At 39.6% G+C, this 17533-nt stretch overlaps 1 protein-coding gene across 1 annotated transcript; it reads right to left on the reverse strand.

The window, feature by feature from the left end:
- Positions 1 to 2494: 2494 nt before the first annotated feature.
- LOC141302350 (E3 ubiquitin-protein ligase TRIM35-like) lies at positions 2495 to 9172 on the reverse strand. The gene is made up of 7 exons (XM_073832400.1): positions 9138 to 9172; positions 5781 to 5970; positions 5594 to 5689; positions 3504 to 3734; positions 3411 to 3433; positions 3210 to 3328; positions 2495 to 3054 (listed from the first exon to the last, which is right to left on the reverse strand). The coding sequence occupies exons 1-7, from the start codon at positions 9170 to 9172 to the stop codon at positions 2555 to 2557; spliced, it is 1194 nt and encodes a 397-aa protein (XP_073688501.1). The 3' UTR covers positions 2495 to 2554.
- Positions 9173 to 17533: the final 8361 nt, after the last annotated feature.

Consider the following 17533-nt stretch of genomic DNA (forward strand, 5'->3'; position numbering starts at 1 on the left):
CCTGGACCACAATTCATTTCGCAGATATGGCGAGCGTTCTTCCAAATGTCTCTGTAGTGAGTGGGGTGGGAGTTAATGATAATGGGCGACACCTGCGTCACTCACCGGTCTCGAGTCCCACTGAGGAGCTCCGGAAGGATAAAAGGAGGAGTGACGACAGCGTAGGACGAGAGAGGACCAGGCCTGGACTTTATTTTGTGTTTTGTGTGCGGCAGTCGTCCATGAGGGGCTGCTGCTTTACTTTTGTGTTTGTTTATTTTGTTATTAAAGTATTTAAATGTTTGCCGGTTCCCGTCTCCTTTTTCCGTCTACAAACTTTGTTACAGTCTCTCTGTAGCGCACCTACACCATAACCAGCACACCTTGGCAAATCCATTGAATATCAAGTGGATAATGATTATTCACAAAATCACATATTCTCTTGAGTAGTTATTTATTTTGAATAAATAATTACTTTGTAAAAAAGTCTGTGGTTAGCATTGAGGTGGCCGAGAAAGAGAGTTCAGCCATTGGGGAGGCACCGATTTAGACAGAAAGCTATGGCATTCAGAAGACTGTGGCAGAAACCTCAATAAAGAAGCAACTATGAACCTCCTGGTCTTAGGACAGTACAAACCAGAACAAAAAGGGGCAAACTAAAGAAATTACTCACACCTGTCTATCTTGCATCCTCAGTACCAGTGCTCCTGGCCATGGCTGCCACAGTGGTTCATGCCAAAGGAATTCATGCCAAAACTAGCACTAAAGACCATCTCAGCCACACTAGTCTCCAAGCTCCCAGGCATCTCTGTCAAGGGCTAGAGGTTATTGTCATAGCCTACCCCAGAAGTGCCAGAGTATCCTTTTATGCCTGCCACAGATGTTGCCCTCATGGGCTCCCATCTCCAAGTTTCTTGGAATGTTAGCTCACTCCCAGAGATTCCTAAAAAAGCTTCTGTGAATATTCTCTAATTATTCCTGCCACTGGTCCTTGTCCTCTCCGTTTCTGCCTCATCGGTGCCAGTACTCCCTGTCATGGCTGACCCAGTGATTCCTGCCACAGGCACCCCAAAGATTGCTATTGTTGTCACCTCAGAGATTCCTGTAATGAAGGACTGGGCAACTTTGGTCCTGGAGGGCCGGTGTCCTGCAAAGTGTAGCTTCAATTCTAATGAAGCACACCTGAACAAGCTAATCAATATCTTCAAGATCACTAGAAGGCTACAGTCAGTTTAGATCCAACTTGCTCCAACATACCTGCTGGGAAGTTTCTAGTATGTCTAGTTAGAGCTTGATTAGCTGGTTCAATTGGGGTTGAAGCTAAACTCTGCAGAGCACCCCTGGTAGACTGAACGTGTAATACAAGGTTCCTTAAATCTTACCTTTTAGGGCCAATGTGCTGCAGATTTACATATACAATACATATGCACATGATGTCACTGTTCTCACAAATTCACCTTTTTTTGTAGTTTACACAAAGATGATAACGTCATTTTCCAAAACTTGCACTTTGAAACCCGGTTTCAAATGTTTGCATTTACAGGCCCCCAAAGTGCCACTGTCATGTAAATAAACAGCCAAAGCACATAGATATTTTTCATGTGTCATGTAAACATATTGGGTGAATAATTCACCAAATATATGCACTAGATGGCACTAATAATCCATATTATCTATTTAAAACAATAAACTACAGTTTTACACTACATGTTAACAGTGTCGCAAATGTGTATTGTGTGTATAAAACAGGTGAATTCCTAATTCCTGATTGTTTACCAGATTACACTCTATAAAAATATTGAGGGGGAAATACAATAAACTCTTTAACATAAACAAAACACAAAAATAAAGTTTAAACAGACAGTGAGCATATAAAAATATTATGTGGTGTTGTCACAATGCTATTGTACTGAAGGCAAGGAACACAGAGACATGGGAAATACATGATAACAGTCCTTATTAATCCAAGAAGAAGGATAACACAGGGCAGGCAGGAACACACTTGTAGCACCAAGTATGGAAGACACCAGACAAAAGAATCACAGGACAGACAACACTTTAAATACTGAACTAAATGAGGGTAATCAACAGGACACACCTGAACCATATGACTAATAAAATGAGAGGAAAAAAATAGATCATGGGGAGAAAAACACACACAACAGTACAGAGGCATGACAGGTGTGTTTAGTCCAGACCCAGTCATTTTCACTCCATTAGTCAGATATCAAACATCCTAAAGAAGGTCACAGTGTGGATTGAACTCAAAACCCATGATAAACAAGACCAGGATCTGAATCAACACCAGTCACTCATGTAAGAACATAGAAGGATCTGACAGACAAACCAACATAAAAACATAATAAACAGAAGGAAGAAAGAGCTTTATTATGTGAAATTGGATAAGCATTTCTTCATGAACTTACGATGACAACAGTGAGCCTTATTTGTATAATGAGATATTTTGATGAAATTCAGGTTTTCACATACTAAATATGTAAGATAGCACAAGTTATATATACATTTTATTGTATTCATTGGCAGGATCAGATAAGGCTTCAGTGATTTTCTGTTTTTACAGTTTAAATGGCAAAATCCTCAGAGCTTTAAGTTCATCAAGATTACAGAAAAATGGAAAGATTTTTTCAGTGAAGCTGGTTATGAATGTGTGTAGATGTGTGTTAGTTACAGGATCAGAGAATGACACCGTTCCTCCGTCGTAGTCCAGATCAACTCTCACATACTCGAGCTCTTCTTCAATAAGAAAGCCAGACCTAAGCTGACTGTACAGATCATACGTCACACACCAGGCATCAGTGTCACAGAAGTCACGTCCCTTCCTTTGGTTTGATTCTGTAGTTACTCCAAGACTCCAGCATTCGCTCTCTTTAACCTGCACTTCCCAGGAGTGTGTTCCTGAGGTAAAACCTTTTGAACCCAGAACACACTCACAGATGTCAAATCTCTCTGGATTATCAGGAAGTGGTTGTTCATCCCAGACGAATTTCACACGGGTCAGATCATCAGACAGGACCAGATGTGAATGGGCCGTGTTTGGATCCAGAATCACAGGAGCTGAAGAAGCAAAAAAAAAAAAACAGGTGTTTTTTCTCCCTGTAGCTCATATAATGATCAGAAGTAAACTGTACACAGATTATTAACAATTATGTCACTGGAAATCATCAGACATCTTCCTGTAATCACAATGTTAAAATCATCTCCAGACTTACTCTTTTGGACAGAGTTCAGCATCTTCTTCCAGACTCTGTATGACAGGTTGCCCAAATAACGTGACACATGAATTAAAGCTCCAGAAGGCATCTGTGCATCCAGCTGTGAGATCTGGACTCTGGAAGAACATTAAGGAGTCAGAACTACAGTGACTTTAGCTTCAGAAGCAGAGAAAACAGAGACACCAGCAGATCACTCACCTTTCCATCATGACTGGAAACTTCTGCAGAACAAACACACAATTTATCATCATGAAATCAATAAATCAATCAATAGATGCTCTGTAATCAGACCTTTAGAAGTTGGACATCTTTGGCTTTCATCATCTCCTCCAAGTCTTTGATAGTGTGTGAAAGAGCTGACATGTGTCTGTTCATCTCCTCCAGCTTCTCCTTCATCGTCTGCTTCTTCTGCTCCTCTTCCTCCCTCAGTGCAGTGATTCTAGCGGCTTCTTCATCTCTGAGAAACTGATGAAGCTTCTTAAACTGATGTTTAATCTGATGCTCTGTGTACTCAGCTTGACACTGAAATCAAATCACATTCACTTCATCTCAAAGATGCAACTTATTATGGAGCAGCATGAAGAGTGAGTTGCTAAAGGTGGTTGCTAAACTTTATTTTTCTCAAGTACACTCTTAAAAATAAAGGTGCTTCACGATGCCATAGAAGAACCATTTTGTCCAACTGGTTCCATTAATATCTAAAGAACCTTTCTGTTTCACAAAAGGTTCTTTGTGGCAAATAAGGTTCTTCAGATTATGAAAAAGGTAAGCAAGAAATGGTTCTTTAAAGAACCTTTAACTGAATGGTTCTTTGTGGAACCAAAAATGTTTTTTCTGTAGCATTGCTTGAAGAACCTTTTATTTTTAAGAGTGTAGTACTGTAATAGATCTGTGTTTTTAGGGTGATAATACACACAAATCTCAAATGTCTTTTTAATACAATCAAATGCAATATAATTTTTGAATGTAGAGCACATGAACTTTAAAAAAATGTGGCAGACATGTCTAAATGAAAACGCACATTTTCCATATTACACAGATCTTAGAGAATTATGGACTGATTGTGTTACTGATCAATCAGTGTTTCTGTGAAACCTTTACGCTATTTATACTTGAACTTGGTAAACTAAATTCTGGGTTTTCTTGTTTTTTTCAGTGTTTCACATTGCTCATATTTTACCTGGGTCTATCAATTAATGTGTAAACCTTATTAGATTTAGCTTTTTACATTTACATTTACATTTTTTTTTTTATCAAAAATACTATCATTTATCATTCATGCAATTTATAACTGAATTTGACGAGACAAGACACTTAAGAAATATTACAGATACAAATATGAGTGAATGCACGCATATTTCAAAATTATTTACAAATAGTTTAAATTGAAGCATTACTTCACAGCTGCAATAAGGAAGAAAACATCAGCCTTTTTTAATGTAAAGATGCAGAGTTTTTTGTGAGGGTTGTTTTTATTGGTAGGGTTATGTAGGGTTGGCCAGAATATAAAATATAAAAACTATTATGTCTATGGAAAGTTCTTTTATGGGGAGATACTGCAGGCAAAAACAGTTTTTTAATGTATCTGTCAAGTTTGAGATTTTGGGCTTTTTGGGTGTTTCATAAAGTGTTTTTTCAGTGGAAAGAAAACACCCAAAAGACACTGTTGAATGTTTCTTTTATAGCACTTTATCTATTTGTGTCAACAGATTTTAATTACAAAGTCATATTTTTAAAGGCCGTTTTTTCAAAATGAGTTTTTTCTCCTGCACTGAACCATAAATCTCCACTTCAGTAGCACTTACACACACCAAACTTTACATTTTTATTCCTGTGTATATCCTGAAGATTTTTACAGAGGGATTTGTTCATGTATAATTTACTTGATTTTATACATTTTATTTCCCTAAAAATGGTAAATAAATAAATACATTGTTTTCTGTCTGTTCTAAGTTTTTTTCTGAATTATGGAGTGACAATATGAGATACCCCAAATCCCCTCTGTAAAAAATGTTTGACTCTAATATGTCAAAAAATAAATAAATAAACAAGAATTTTGAAACTGACTTCATCCAGTGTGATTTTTGTACTAGAAATGTATGCAAATTAGCACATATTTCATTGAATAATGGCTAATTTGCATATTTAAACCTAACATTTTAGAAAACTTGTAGTACAAAAAATGTTTGCAATTATCAATGTAATCAATCAACTGGGTAAGTAAGGTGATAACCTCACCTTAAGAGACTGAAAACCAACATGTGTGTGTGACTGTTACAGTCAATAAAGAAACATATAATTATGTCTGACAAAACTTTAAGCTGTTCTAATCAATATTTAATCCTGTAAATATGTATTATGTCAGTAGAATCAATCCTTACCTTGATAAGTTGAAATGTTTTCTCAAACTCTCTTTTAAGTTTTTCTCCATGTTGAAGTTTTCCTTTTAAGGAATGCCACGCTATTTTGAGCTTGCCCTAGGATGTAAAGTGAAAATCTAAACACCCAAGTTTTCCGTAATATGATCACTAATACATGAGCTTATCCTCGTATGTAAATCTGTCTTACCTCATTAGATGGAACATCTTCAAGGTTGAGTCTAAACATTTCACTGGTGTGTTTCTGTGCCTCCCTGCGCAAGTTTTTTAACACAAGATTACAGGAAGGATTTTTTGAGGATGTTCTCCCGCAGACAGGACACTCCTGACTTTCCTTGGCTCTCCAGAACTGTTGAAGACACTTTTTACAGACACTGTGGCTGCATGATAAAAGAACAGGAGCCTTGACGATTTCATGACATACAGTACAAGAAAGTTCTTCTAAATTTAGTGAATCCATTTTCACAGCTTGAGCTCCAGCAATTTGAACTTTAGAAAAGACAAAGATCCGTTGTCTGTTTAGATCCTAGAAACCTTCCTAAAAAAGTTTTTAGCTGTGCTCTTCATCGATCACTAATTCTTTTATGCTTCTGTCAAGAAGGAAGTAATAACCACACCTGTGGTTTTTGCACTTGAGCATTTGTCTACCTTCAGTATATGACGTATTTCCTGTATTTGGCCCAAATATGCACAAGTGGGTAGGAAGACCACAAGAGTGAAGAACTTTTCATTAGGGTGAATATAAAGTGGGCCACTTTTTGTTAAACTTGTAATTTAGATACCTCAATGATTTTGTTAAATTTGATTTTGTAAAGGCCAAGCTTTAATAATTGTGTTTTAATTTTATGTAATCCAGACAAATTTCTTTTCAGGTAAAGTGTGCCTTGGTCTGGTAAAGTCAAATCAAAAATTGTTCTGTATCTTAATTAAAAATCACATGATTTATTAACCCATATGACCAAGCAAACATGTCCGACAACATATTTAACAAACCCCCAAACATACAGGTGCATTTCAATAAATTAGAATGTCGTGGAAAAGTTCATTTGTTTCAGTAATTCAACTCAAATTGTGAAACTTGTGTATTAAATAAATTCAATGCACACAGACTGAAGTAGTTTGTCTTTGGTTCTTTTAATTGAGATGATTTGGCTCACATTTAACAAAAACCCACCAACCCACCATCTCAACAAATTAGAATACTTCATAAGACCAATAAAAAGCAACATTTTTAGTGAATTGTTGGCCTTCTGGAAAGTATGTTCATTTACTGTATATGTACGCAATACTTGGTATGGGCTCCTTTTGCTTTAATTACTATCTCAATTCGGCATGGCATGGAGGTTATCAGTCTGTGGTGCTGCTGAGGTGGTATGAAAGCCCAGGTTTCTTTGACAGTGACCTTCAGCTCATCTGCATTTTTTGGTCTCTTGTTTCTTATTTTCTATTTTACAATTCCCCATAGATTCTCTTTGGGGTTCAGGTCTGTTGAGTTTGCTGGCCAGTCAAGCACACCAACACCATGGTCATTTAACCAACTTTTGGTGTTTTTGTCAGTGTGGGCAGGTGCCAAATCCTGCTGGAAAATTAAATCAGCATCTTTAAAAAGCTAGTGAGCAGGAGAAAGCATGAAGCGCTCTAATATTTCTTGGTAAATGGGTGCAGTGACTTTGGTTTTCAAAAAACACAGTGGACCAACACCAGCAGATGACAGTGAACCCCAAATCATCACAGACTGCGGAAACTTAACACTGGACTTCAAGAAACTTGGGCTATGAGCTTCTCCATCCTTCCTCCAGACTCTAGGACCTTGGTTTCCAAATAAAATACAAAACTTGCTCACATCTGAAAAGAGGACTTTGGACCACTGGGCTACAGTCCATTTATTCTTCTCCTTAGCCCAGGTAAGACACCTCTGACATTATCTGTGGTTTAGGATTGGCCTAACAAGAGGAATTGGACAACTGTAGCCAAATTCTTTGACACGTCTGTGTGTGGTGGCTCTTGATGCCTTGACCTCAGCCTCAGTCCATTCCTTGTGAAGTTCACCCAAATTCTTGAATGGATTTTGCTTGACAAGCCTCTCAAGAATGCGGATCTCTCGGTTGGTTGTGCAACTTTTTCTTCCACACTTTTTCCCTTCCACTCAACTTTCTGTTAACATGCTTGGATACAGCACTCTGTGAACAGCCAGCTTCTTTGGCAATGAATGTTTGTGGCTTACCCTCCTTGTGAAGGGTGTCAATGATTGTCTTCTGGACAACTGTCAGATCAGCAGTCTTCCCCATGATTGTGCAGCCGAGTGAACCAAACTGAGAGACCATTTTGAAGGTCTCTGAACTTTTGGCTTTTTCAGATCTGGGAGAGTCAAGTCTTTGACCTTGAAATTATGGCAAATAAAATGCAGTGCATAGTTCTATTTTCTTTGTTTTTAGAAAACTGTAGCCACACCAAGAAATAAGAGGCTTACTGAAATGCTTTTTAAACTTACAATTCTTCTTCTTCTGAGACTAAATTTCTGACTGCTACTTTTACTAGAGCTTTAATGCTCAGGAAACCTTTGCAGGTGTTTTGAGTTGATTAGCTGTCACCATATTCTAATTTGTTGAGAGTGAATTGGTGGGTTTTTGTTAAATGTGAGCCAAATCATCACAATTCATGCTACGTCTACATTAATCCGGATACATTTGAAAATGGAGTTTTCGTTTTAAAACGCTCTCCGTCCACACTAGCGTTTCCAAGCGTTTTCCAAAAGATTCTCGTTCACACTGAAACGTAGGAAAATGTCAAAATACTGCGCATGCGTAAAGCCTTCAAAATTATACAGAGGTAATAAGTTTTCACGCAATTCTTCTGCCGGGATCATTTACGGAAATATCTCATCGTTCACTGACACGTCTATGTCGCGCTCACTCATATTTTATCTGAAAAGCAGTTGTCGTCATGTTTTGCAGGACAGCAACTGTGAGTAAATTTTTTGCCATCATTTTAGGACTGTAATTTGAAGAGTGTACAAGGTAAATCTCTTTAGCAGCAGTGTGACAGTGAATAGCACAGGCAAAATTACTGCTGTAAACATAGATATCTATTGGTATAATATGCGTCACATGACTAAATATGCGTCATCGTTTTCAAAAGCCTCCGTTTTCACAGTCCACACTACAAGGCGAAAACGGCGTTTTCAAATTTATCCACTTTGGAGAGCTTTTTCAAAAAGCTCCGTTTTCCTTGACAAAAACGCAGTCTCAGTGTGGACGGAAGGCCAAAACGGAGAGAAAAAGATGCGTTTTCAAACTAAAATGTATGTGGACACATGGCCTAAAAGAACCAAAGACTAAACTACTTCAGTCTGCGTTCATTAAATTTATTTAATACACGGGTTTGAGTTGAATTACTGAAATAAACGAACTTTTCCAGGACAGCGCAGCGGTTGGCTGGATGAAGGCTTGCCTAGCGCACTTTTCCACGACTCCGTGGGCTGAATGTAAAGCGGAGCCTCGCCTTATTTCTCAGCGTTTGATGGATCCTATCGACCCTTGGTCGGTACCTGTCGTCGGCCCGGGTGAGGTGTTCCAGCCCCATGCCCTTCGCTCTCCTCGCCCTCGTCGGCGTGGAGTGAATTTGCGAGACCTGCGTTCTTTGCGTCGGGTTCCCTGGAGTGTCACCAGTGCATGTGTGCCGGCGCGTGCCAGGTTTAGCCTGGTAAATGCTAGATCACTAGCAAACAAAACTTTTATTTTAAATGATTTCTTTTCATCGCGGGACCTGGACTTTCTTTGAGTGACTGAGACATGGCTAAGTGTTGGTAAGTCCAGCCCCTTTTCTGAACTTTTATCGGACAATTGTGCATATTTAAATTCCCCGCGAGCGTCGGGACGAGGTGGTGGTATAGCTATTATTTATAAAGATGTTTACAAATGTAAACAGATGCCGCCATGTTCTTTCAGTAGTTTTGAACTGAGTTTATTCGAGTTGGGTCGTGTTCACAAAACATTGTGTGCAGTAGTTTATCGGCCTCCAAAATATAATAAGGATTTTATAAATGATTTTTCTGTTTTTTTGGCTGATAAATGCCTAAGTACAATCGTGTCTTAATTATTGGAGATTTTTATGTGCACGTGTGTTGTAGTGATAATGCAATGGCAAAGGACTTTTTACATCTTATTGATTCTTTTAATTTTGTGCAGTTTGTGTCCGGCCCCACACATGAACGTGGACATGCACTGGACCTTGTCTTTTGGCTTGCCTGTTCTTAATATAGAGATATGTGATGCAGCTTTTTCTGACCATATGCCGGTTTTATTTGAAATTCCTATTAATCATAATACTGTTGAATTTCATGCTGCCGCTCGGCCTTGTCGCATCATTAACTCTTCCACTGCTGTTCAGTTTGCATCAGTTTTCAGTCAGAAATGTTCAATTTCGGAGTCTATATGCACTGTGGCTCCTTTAAAAAATCAGGCAGCCAAAAACTAAATCCGAGCCTTGGCTGGACGACAGGACTGGTTCATGCTGTTAGACGGGAGTATCATAAAGCAGAGCGCAAATGGAAAAAGGACAAACTCATTTCAAATACTAAAGTGCCCCTATTATGCCATTTTAAAGGTAGCTAATATTGTTTTATGAGTCTCTTAAAACAGGTTTACATGTGTGCAAGTTCAAAAAACACTTTAGTTTTCTCCAAAAATAGATTTAATTTTACCCCGTTTCTAAATGAGTCGTAAACGACTCGTGTGAAGCAGTTCGAAGAATCAGTCTCTCTAAACCCCTCCTTTCCGTGAGCCCTCAGTGCTGTGATTGCTCAGATGGCGCAGTCCTTCATGATTGGTCTACCGCTTCAGCGCAAAACGAAACGCCCATTACCATAACTGAATGACAGCTGCGGAGACCTGTTAATGCATAGAAAAGATAGCCTCGATTTTACCCTATCAATTCGAGCCGGAGTCTGACGATGAAACGGTTGAAGTGGCACATCGACAAGAAACTGTTTTGCAAGCAGGACTGGAGCAGGACGTTTCTCAGTGGTAAGTGTCATATGTTAACTGTGGAAAGTGCTTGCAATTTGCTTTTGTAAGCGAACCGGGCACACCTCTACGTTGTGAACTTCAACATTGTATAATGCATAACACTGTGTTAAGCCATCGTTTATCATTACTTAAACTAATAAGGCAGACAGACAGTCAAGCTGCATCAATCACAATTTTTAGACTACATTGCACTCACAGCTGAACAACAGAACTACAGAAACGCAAGTTAGCCGGTTACCAAGACATGTGCGGGGTTGTTACACAACATAACCTACACAAAGACGTATTTTGAACGATCGCTAGAAAATACAATCATCAATTAAAGCTGCAAGCAGCGATGAACGGGCCCTCGCACACGGATCACCGCCGACCGGTGGCTTCAGGAACACAGCTAATGGTGGGCAGTATGCTTTTAATAGAGTAAAAATAGGAGAAATATGTCAAAGTCACTTAAAAGTGCCAAATTTCCTGCTGCCAGCTGGTGGCGCTATGCCTATAACTGATTATTGGCATTTATATGTGTTCAGGCCAGGACTTTTATCAAACATATGAAGTTTGGTGCAGATTGGCCTTGGTATGTTTGAGTTAGTGAAAGATATGATATATCTTGCTGCCAACAGGTGGCGCTATGATAATATCTGAATATTGGCCTTTAGGTGTCTTCAGGCCAGGACTCTTACCAAACCTGTGAAGTTTGAGGCAGATCGGACATTTTATGGCTGAGTTATAACAACTTCTATGTCCATGGCGAAACATCAAACTTTGTCACGCCGCCACAGACACGCCCTTTAACGAAAACTCAAGATCTTCGCAATTTAACATCTCTAAGGCCTCTAGATCAGACTGACCAAATATAATGTTGATATTATTAAATCTCTAGGAGGAGTTTGATACAAGTCATTTCCTGTTGCCAACAGGTGGCGCTGTGATTATAATAGAATATTGGCCTTCAGATGTGTTCAGGCCAGGACTCTTATCTAATATGTGAAGTTTGAGGCAAATCGGACATTTTATGGCTGAGTTATAACAAGTTTTATATCCATGGCGAGACCTCGAAATTTGTCAGGCCGCCACGGACACGCCCTTTACCGAAAACTCAAGATCTTCACAATTTAACATCGCTACGGCCTTTATATTAGACTGACCGATTTTGGTGTTGATCTGAATAAATCTCTAGGAGGAGTTGGTTGTAGAGTACAGCATGACACTTCCTGTTGCCTGCAGGTGGCGCTATGACTATAACTGAATATGGGCATGTAGATGTCTTCAGGTCAGGAGTGTTATCACACATGTGAAGTTTGGGACAGATAGGACATTGTATGCCTGAGTTATAGCAACTTCCTTTTTCATGGCGAAACATCGAAATTTGCGAGGCTGCCACGGACACGCCCTCCGATGAAAACTCTAGATCTTCACAATTTAACATCACAAAGGGCTTTAGACTAGACTCAGCAAATTTGGCGTTGATCCGAATAAATCTGTAGGAGGAGTTCGTTCAAGTACGACACCTGAAAAAGGCAAAAATGACAAAAATTTTGTTGAGAATATTAATATTAACCAACTTCCTGTTGGGTTCCGGATTTTGCTCCAAGAGGCTTTTTTGTAGGTTTTGGTGTGTTACATGTGTGTACCGATTTCCGTGCATGTACGTGAATCACAGCTGAAAGCGCACACCGCTGAACGTCTAAAGGTGGCGCTGTCGAGCCATTTTGCCACACCCACTTCTGAAACCCAAATCAGACGTAAATTTTCGCCAGGTTTGATGTGTGTGCAAAGTTTTGTGAGTTTTCGGGAATGTTTAGGTCCTCTAAAATGCGATTCACTTTGGAGAAGAAGAATAATAATAATAATAATAATAATTAAAGCTGCAAGCAGCGATGAACGGGCCCTCGCACACGGGCTCACCGCCGACCGGTGGCTTTTGGAACACAGCTAATGGTGGGCAGTATGCATTTAACCCGGTAAAAATAGGAAAAATTATGTCAAAGTCACTTAAATGTGCCAAATTTCCTGCTGCCAGCTGGTGGCGCTATGCCTATAACTGACTATTGGCATGTAGATGTGTTCAGGCTGGCACTTTCATCAAACATATGAAGTTTGGTGCAGATTGACCTTGGTATGTTTGAGTTAGTGAAAGATATGATATATCCTGCTGCCAACAGGTGGCGCTATGATAATATCTGAATATTGGCCTTTAGGTGTCTTCAGGCCAGGACTCTTACAAAACCTGTGAAGTTTGAGGCAGATCGGACATTTTATGGCTGAGTTATAACAACTTCTATGTACATGGCGAAACATCAAACTTTGTGACGCCGCCACGGACACGCCCTTTAACGAAAACTCAAGATCTTCACAATTTAACATCTCTAAGGCCTCTAGATCAGACTGAGCAAATATAAAGTTGATATCATTAAATCTCTAGGAGGAGTTTGCTACAAGTCATTTCCTGTTGCCAACAGGTGGCGCTGTGATTATAATAGAATATTGGCCTTCAGATTTGTTCAGGCCAGGACTCTTATCGAATATGTGAAGTTTGAGGCAAATCGGACATTTTATGGCTGAGTTATAACAAGTTTTACATCTATGGCGAGACCTCGAAATTTGTCAGGCCGCCACGGGCACGCCCTTCAACGAAAACTCAAGATCTTCGCAAATAAACATCACTAAAGCCTTTATATTAGACTGACCGATTTTGGTGTTGATCTGTATAAATCTCTAGGAGGAGTTTGTTGCAGAGTACAGCATGACACTTCCTGTTGCCAGCAGGTGGCGCTATGACTATAACTGAATATGGACATATAGATGTCATCAGGTCAGGAGTGTTATCACACATGTGAAGTTTGGGGCAGATCGGACATTTTATGCCTGAGTTATAACAACTTCCTTTTTCATGGCGAAGCATCGAAATTTGTCAGGCCGCCACGGACACGCCCTCTGATGAAAACTCTAGATCTTCGCAATTTAACGTCGCAAAGGGCTTTAGATTAGACTCACCAAATTTGCTGTTGATCGGAGTAAATCTCTAGGAGGAGTTCGTTCAAGTACCACGCCTGAAAATGGCAAAAATGACACAAAATTTGCTGAGAAAATTAATAATAACCGACTTCCTGTTGGGTTTCGGATTTTATCTCAAGAGGCTTTTTTGTAGGTATTGGTGTGTTACATATGTGTACCGATTTTTGTGCATGTACGATAATCACAGCTGAATGCGCACACCGCGGAACGTGTAAAGGTGGCGCTATTGAGCCATTTTGCCACACCCAATTCTGCAACCCATATCAGACGTCCATTTTCGCCAGGTTTGATGTGTGTGCAAAGTTTCATGAGTTTTCGGGTGTGTTTAGGCCCTCAAAAATGCGATTCATTCCGGAGAAGAAGAATAATAATAAGAAACGGAGCAGATCCAATAGGGTCCTCACACCATCGGTGCTCGGGCCCTAATAATTAAAGCTGCAAGCAGCGATGGTAGGGCCCTCGCACTCGGGCTCACCGCCGATTGGTGGCGAATGGTGGGCACTATGCTATTAACACAGAAAATGTAGTAGGAATATGTCAAAGTCATTGATATGTGCCAATCTTCCTTCTGCCAGCTGGTGGCGCTATGCCTATAACTGAATATTGGCATGCAGATGTGTTCAGGCCAGTGCTTTTATCAAACTTATGAAGTTTGGTGAAGCTTGAACATGGCATGCTTGAGTGTAAGTCATGACATATCCTGCTGCCAACAGGTGGCGCTATTACAAAATATTGTCTTTTAGATGTCTTCAGGCCAGGACTATTGCCAAACATGTCAAGTTTGGTGCAAATTGTACATTGCATGCTTAAGTTAGTGTAAAACAAGTAATTTGCTGTTGCCAGCTGGTGGCGCTATGACTATAACTAAATATTGGCATGTAAATGTATTCAGGCCAGGACTCTTATCAAACATATTAAGTTTGGGGCTGATTGGACATTGCATGCCTGAGTTACAGTAACTTCCTGTTTCATTGCATTAAGAGTATGCTTTAGTACTTAGCTAAATGTTGCTAACATGTTTCTAACATGTTGCTACCCTATTTTAACATTTGTTGATATTTTTAAAATGTTGCTAGGCATCCACAACAGTATTAAATATGTGGCTTCCTATTACCAGCTGGTGGCGCTATGACTATAGCTGAATATGGGCATGTATATATCTTCAGGCCAGGACTCTTATCAAACATGTGAAGTTTGGGGCTGATTGGACATTGCATGCCTGAGTTACAGTAACTTCCTGTTTCATTGCATTAAGAGCATGCTTTAGCACTTAGCTAAATGTTGCTAACATGTTATAGCATGTTTCTAGCATGTTGCTACCCTATTTAACACTTGTTGATATTTTTAAAATGTTGCTTGGCATCCACAACAGTATTAAACATGTGACTTCCTGTTGCCAGCAGGTGGCACTATCACTATAACTGAATATGGGCATGGGCTTGTGTTCAGACCAGGACTCTTATCAAACATATTAAGCTTGGGTCAGATTGGACATTGTATGCATGAGTTACACTTATTTTTCTTTATATTAATATCATGCTTTAGCTCTCAGCTAAGTGTTGCTAGCATGTTTTAACATGATTCTATAGCATGATGCTAGCCTATTTAAAACTTGCTGACGCTTTTTATTATGTTGCAAGGAGTCCGTAACACCATTAAACGTCACTTCCTGTTGTCAGCAGGTGGTGCTGTGACTATAACTGCATGTATATATCTTCAGGCCAGGAGTCTTATCAAACATGTGAAGTTTGGGGCTGATTGGACATTGCATGTCTGAGTTACAGTAACTTCCTGTTTTATGTCTTTAACAACATGCTTTAGCACTAAGTAAGTGTTGCTAGCATGTTTGAGTACGTTTTAAACTAGTTTAGCACTCAATGGCTTTTTTAGTGTGTTGCTAATAGTGTGTCACAGTGTTAAACGTGTCACTTCCTGTTGACAGTAGGTGGCGCTATAACTATAACTGAATATTGGCATGTAGATATCTTCAGGCCAGGACTGTTATCAAACATGTGAAGTTTGGGGCTGATTGGACATTGCATGCCTGAGTTACAGTAACTTCCTGTTTCATTGCTTTAAGAGTATGCTTTAGCACTTAGCTAAATGTTGCTAACATGTTATAGCATGTTTCTAGCATGTTGCTACCCTGTTTAACAGTAGTTGAATTTTTTTAAAATGTTGTTAGGCATCCACAACAGTATTAAACATGTGGCTTCCTGTTACCAGCTGGTGGCGCTATGACTATAACTGAATACGGGCATGGGCGTGTGTTTAGGCCAGGATTCTTATCAAACATGTTAAGTTTGGGGCTGATTGGACATTGTATGCCTGAGTTAGAGTAACTTCCTGTTTCACTGTATTATTAGCATGCTTTAGCATATTAGCTAAGTGTTGCTAGCATGCTTTATTATTTTTGTAGCATGTTGAATATTAAGTTTGGGTCAGATTCAACATTATATACATGAGTTACAGCAATTTCCTTTTGTATTTGTATTAATAGCATGCTTTAGCTCTTTGCTAAGTGTTGCTAGCAAGTTTTAGCATGTTTGTAGCATGTTGCTAGCTTATTTAAGACTGGTTAACGCTTTTCAATATGTTTCTAGGAGTCCGTAACAGTGTTAAACATGTCATTTCCTGTTGTCAGCAGGTGGCGCTATGACTATAACTGAATATGGGCACTGACGTGTGTTCAGGACCGGACTGTCATCAAACATGTGAAGTTTGAGGCAGATCGGACATCGTATGCCTGAGTTATAGCAACTTCCTTTTTCATGGCGAAACATCAAAGTTTGTCCGGCCGCCACGGACACGCCCTTCGACGAAAACTCTAAAGCTTCGCAATTTAACATCGCAAAGGCCTTATGATGACACTCAGCAAATTTGAAGATGATCGGATAAAAACTGTAGGAGGAGTTCGTTAAAGTATGAGGCCTGAAAATGGCAAAAACTGCACAAAAATCGTACAGGAAATTCAATATAACGGACTTCCTGTTGGGTTTCGGATGTTGCACCAGGAGACTTTTTTGTAGGTATTGGTGTGTTACATATGTGTACCGAGTTTCGTACATGTACGTGAAACGTAGCTCGAGGGGCACTCCGTTGAAATTTTATAGGTGGCGCTATCGAGCCATTTTGCCACACCCACTTTTGAAAACCATATCAGATGTAAATTTTCGCCAGGTCTGATGCGTGTGCAAAGTTTCGTGAGTTTTCGGGCATGTTTAGGCCCTCAAAAAGACTTTTCATTTTGGAGAAGAAGAAGAAGAAGAAGAAGAATTAAAGCTGCAAGCAGCGATGAACGGGCCCTCGCACACGGGCTCACCGCCGACCGGTGGCTTTAGGAACACAGCAAACGGTGGGCAGTATGCTTTTAATACAGTAAATGTAGGAAAAATAGATCAAAGTCACTTAAATGTGCCAAACTTCCTGCTGCCAGCTGGTGGCGCTATGCCTATAACTGATTATTGACATGTAGATGTGTTCAGGCCAGCACTTTGATCAAACATATGAAGTTTGGTGCAGATTGACCTTGGTATGTGTGAGTTAGTGCAAGATATGATATATCCTGCTGCCAATAGGTGGCGCTATAATAATATCTGTATATTGGCCTTTAGATGTCTTCAGGCCAGGACTTTTACCAAACATGTGAAGTTTGAGGCAGATCGGACATTTTATGGCTGAGTTATAACAACTTTTATGTCCATGGCGAAACATCAAACTTTGTCAGGCCGCCATGGACACGCCCTTTAACGAAAACTCAAGATCTTCACAATTGAACATCTCTAAGGCCTCGAGATCAGACTGACCAAATATAATGTTGATATCATTAAATCTCTAGGAGGAGTTTGGTACAAGTCATTTCCTATTGCCAACAGGTGGCGCTGTGATTATAATAGAATAT

The sequence above is a fragment of the Garra rufa genome, unplaced genomic scaffold, assembly GCF_049309525.1.
Source record: "Garra rufa unplaced genomic scaffold, GarRuf1.0 hap1_unplaced_001, whole genome shotgun sequence".
Taxonomy (NCBI): Eukaryota; Metazoa; Chordata; class Actinopteri; order Cypriniformes; family Cyprinidae; genus Garra; species Garra rufa.

What these genes read in the sequence shown, in the direction of transcription:
- LOC141302350 (XM_073832400.1), bottom strand. Translation starts at nt 9,172, where the DNA reads ATGGGGCTGGAACACCTCACCCGGGCCGACGACAG. An exon ending in AAGATGTTCCATCTAATGAG is followed by an intron (nt 5,690 to 5,780) that starts GTAAGACAGATT and finishes TTTACATCCTAG; the next exon opens with GGCAAGCTCAAAATAGCGTG. An exon ending in GCTGAACTCTGTCCAAAAGA is followed by an intron (nt 3,055 to 3,209) that starts GTAAGTCTGGAG and finishes TTGCTTCTTCAG; the next exon opens with CTCCTGTGATTCTGGATCCA.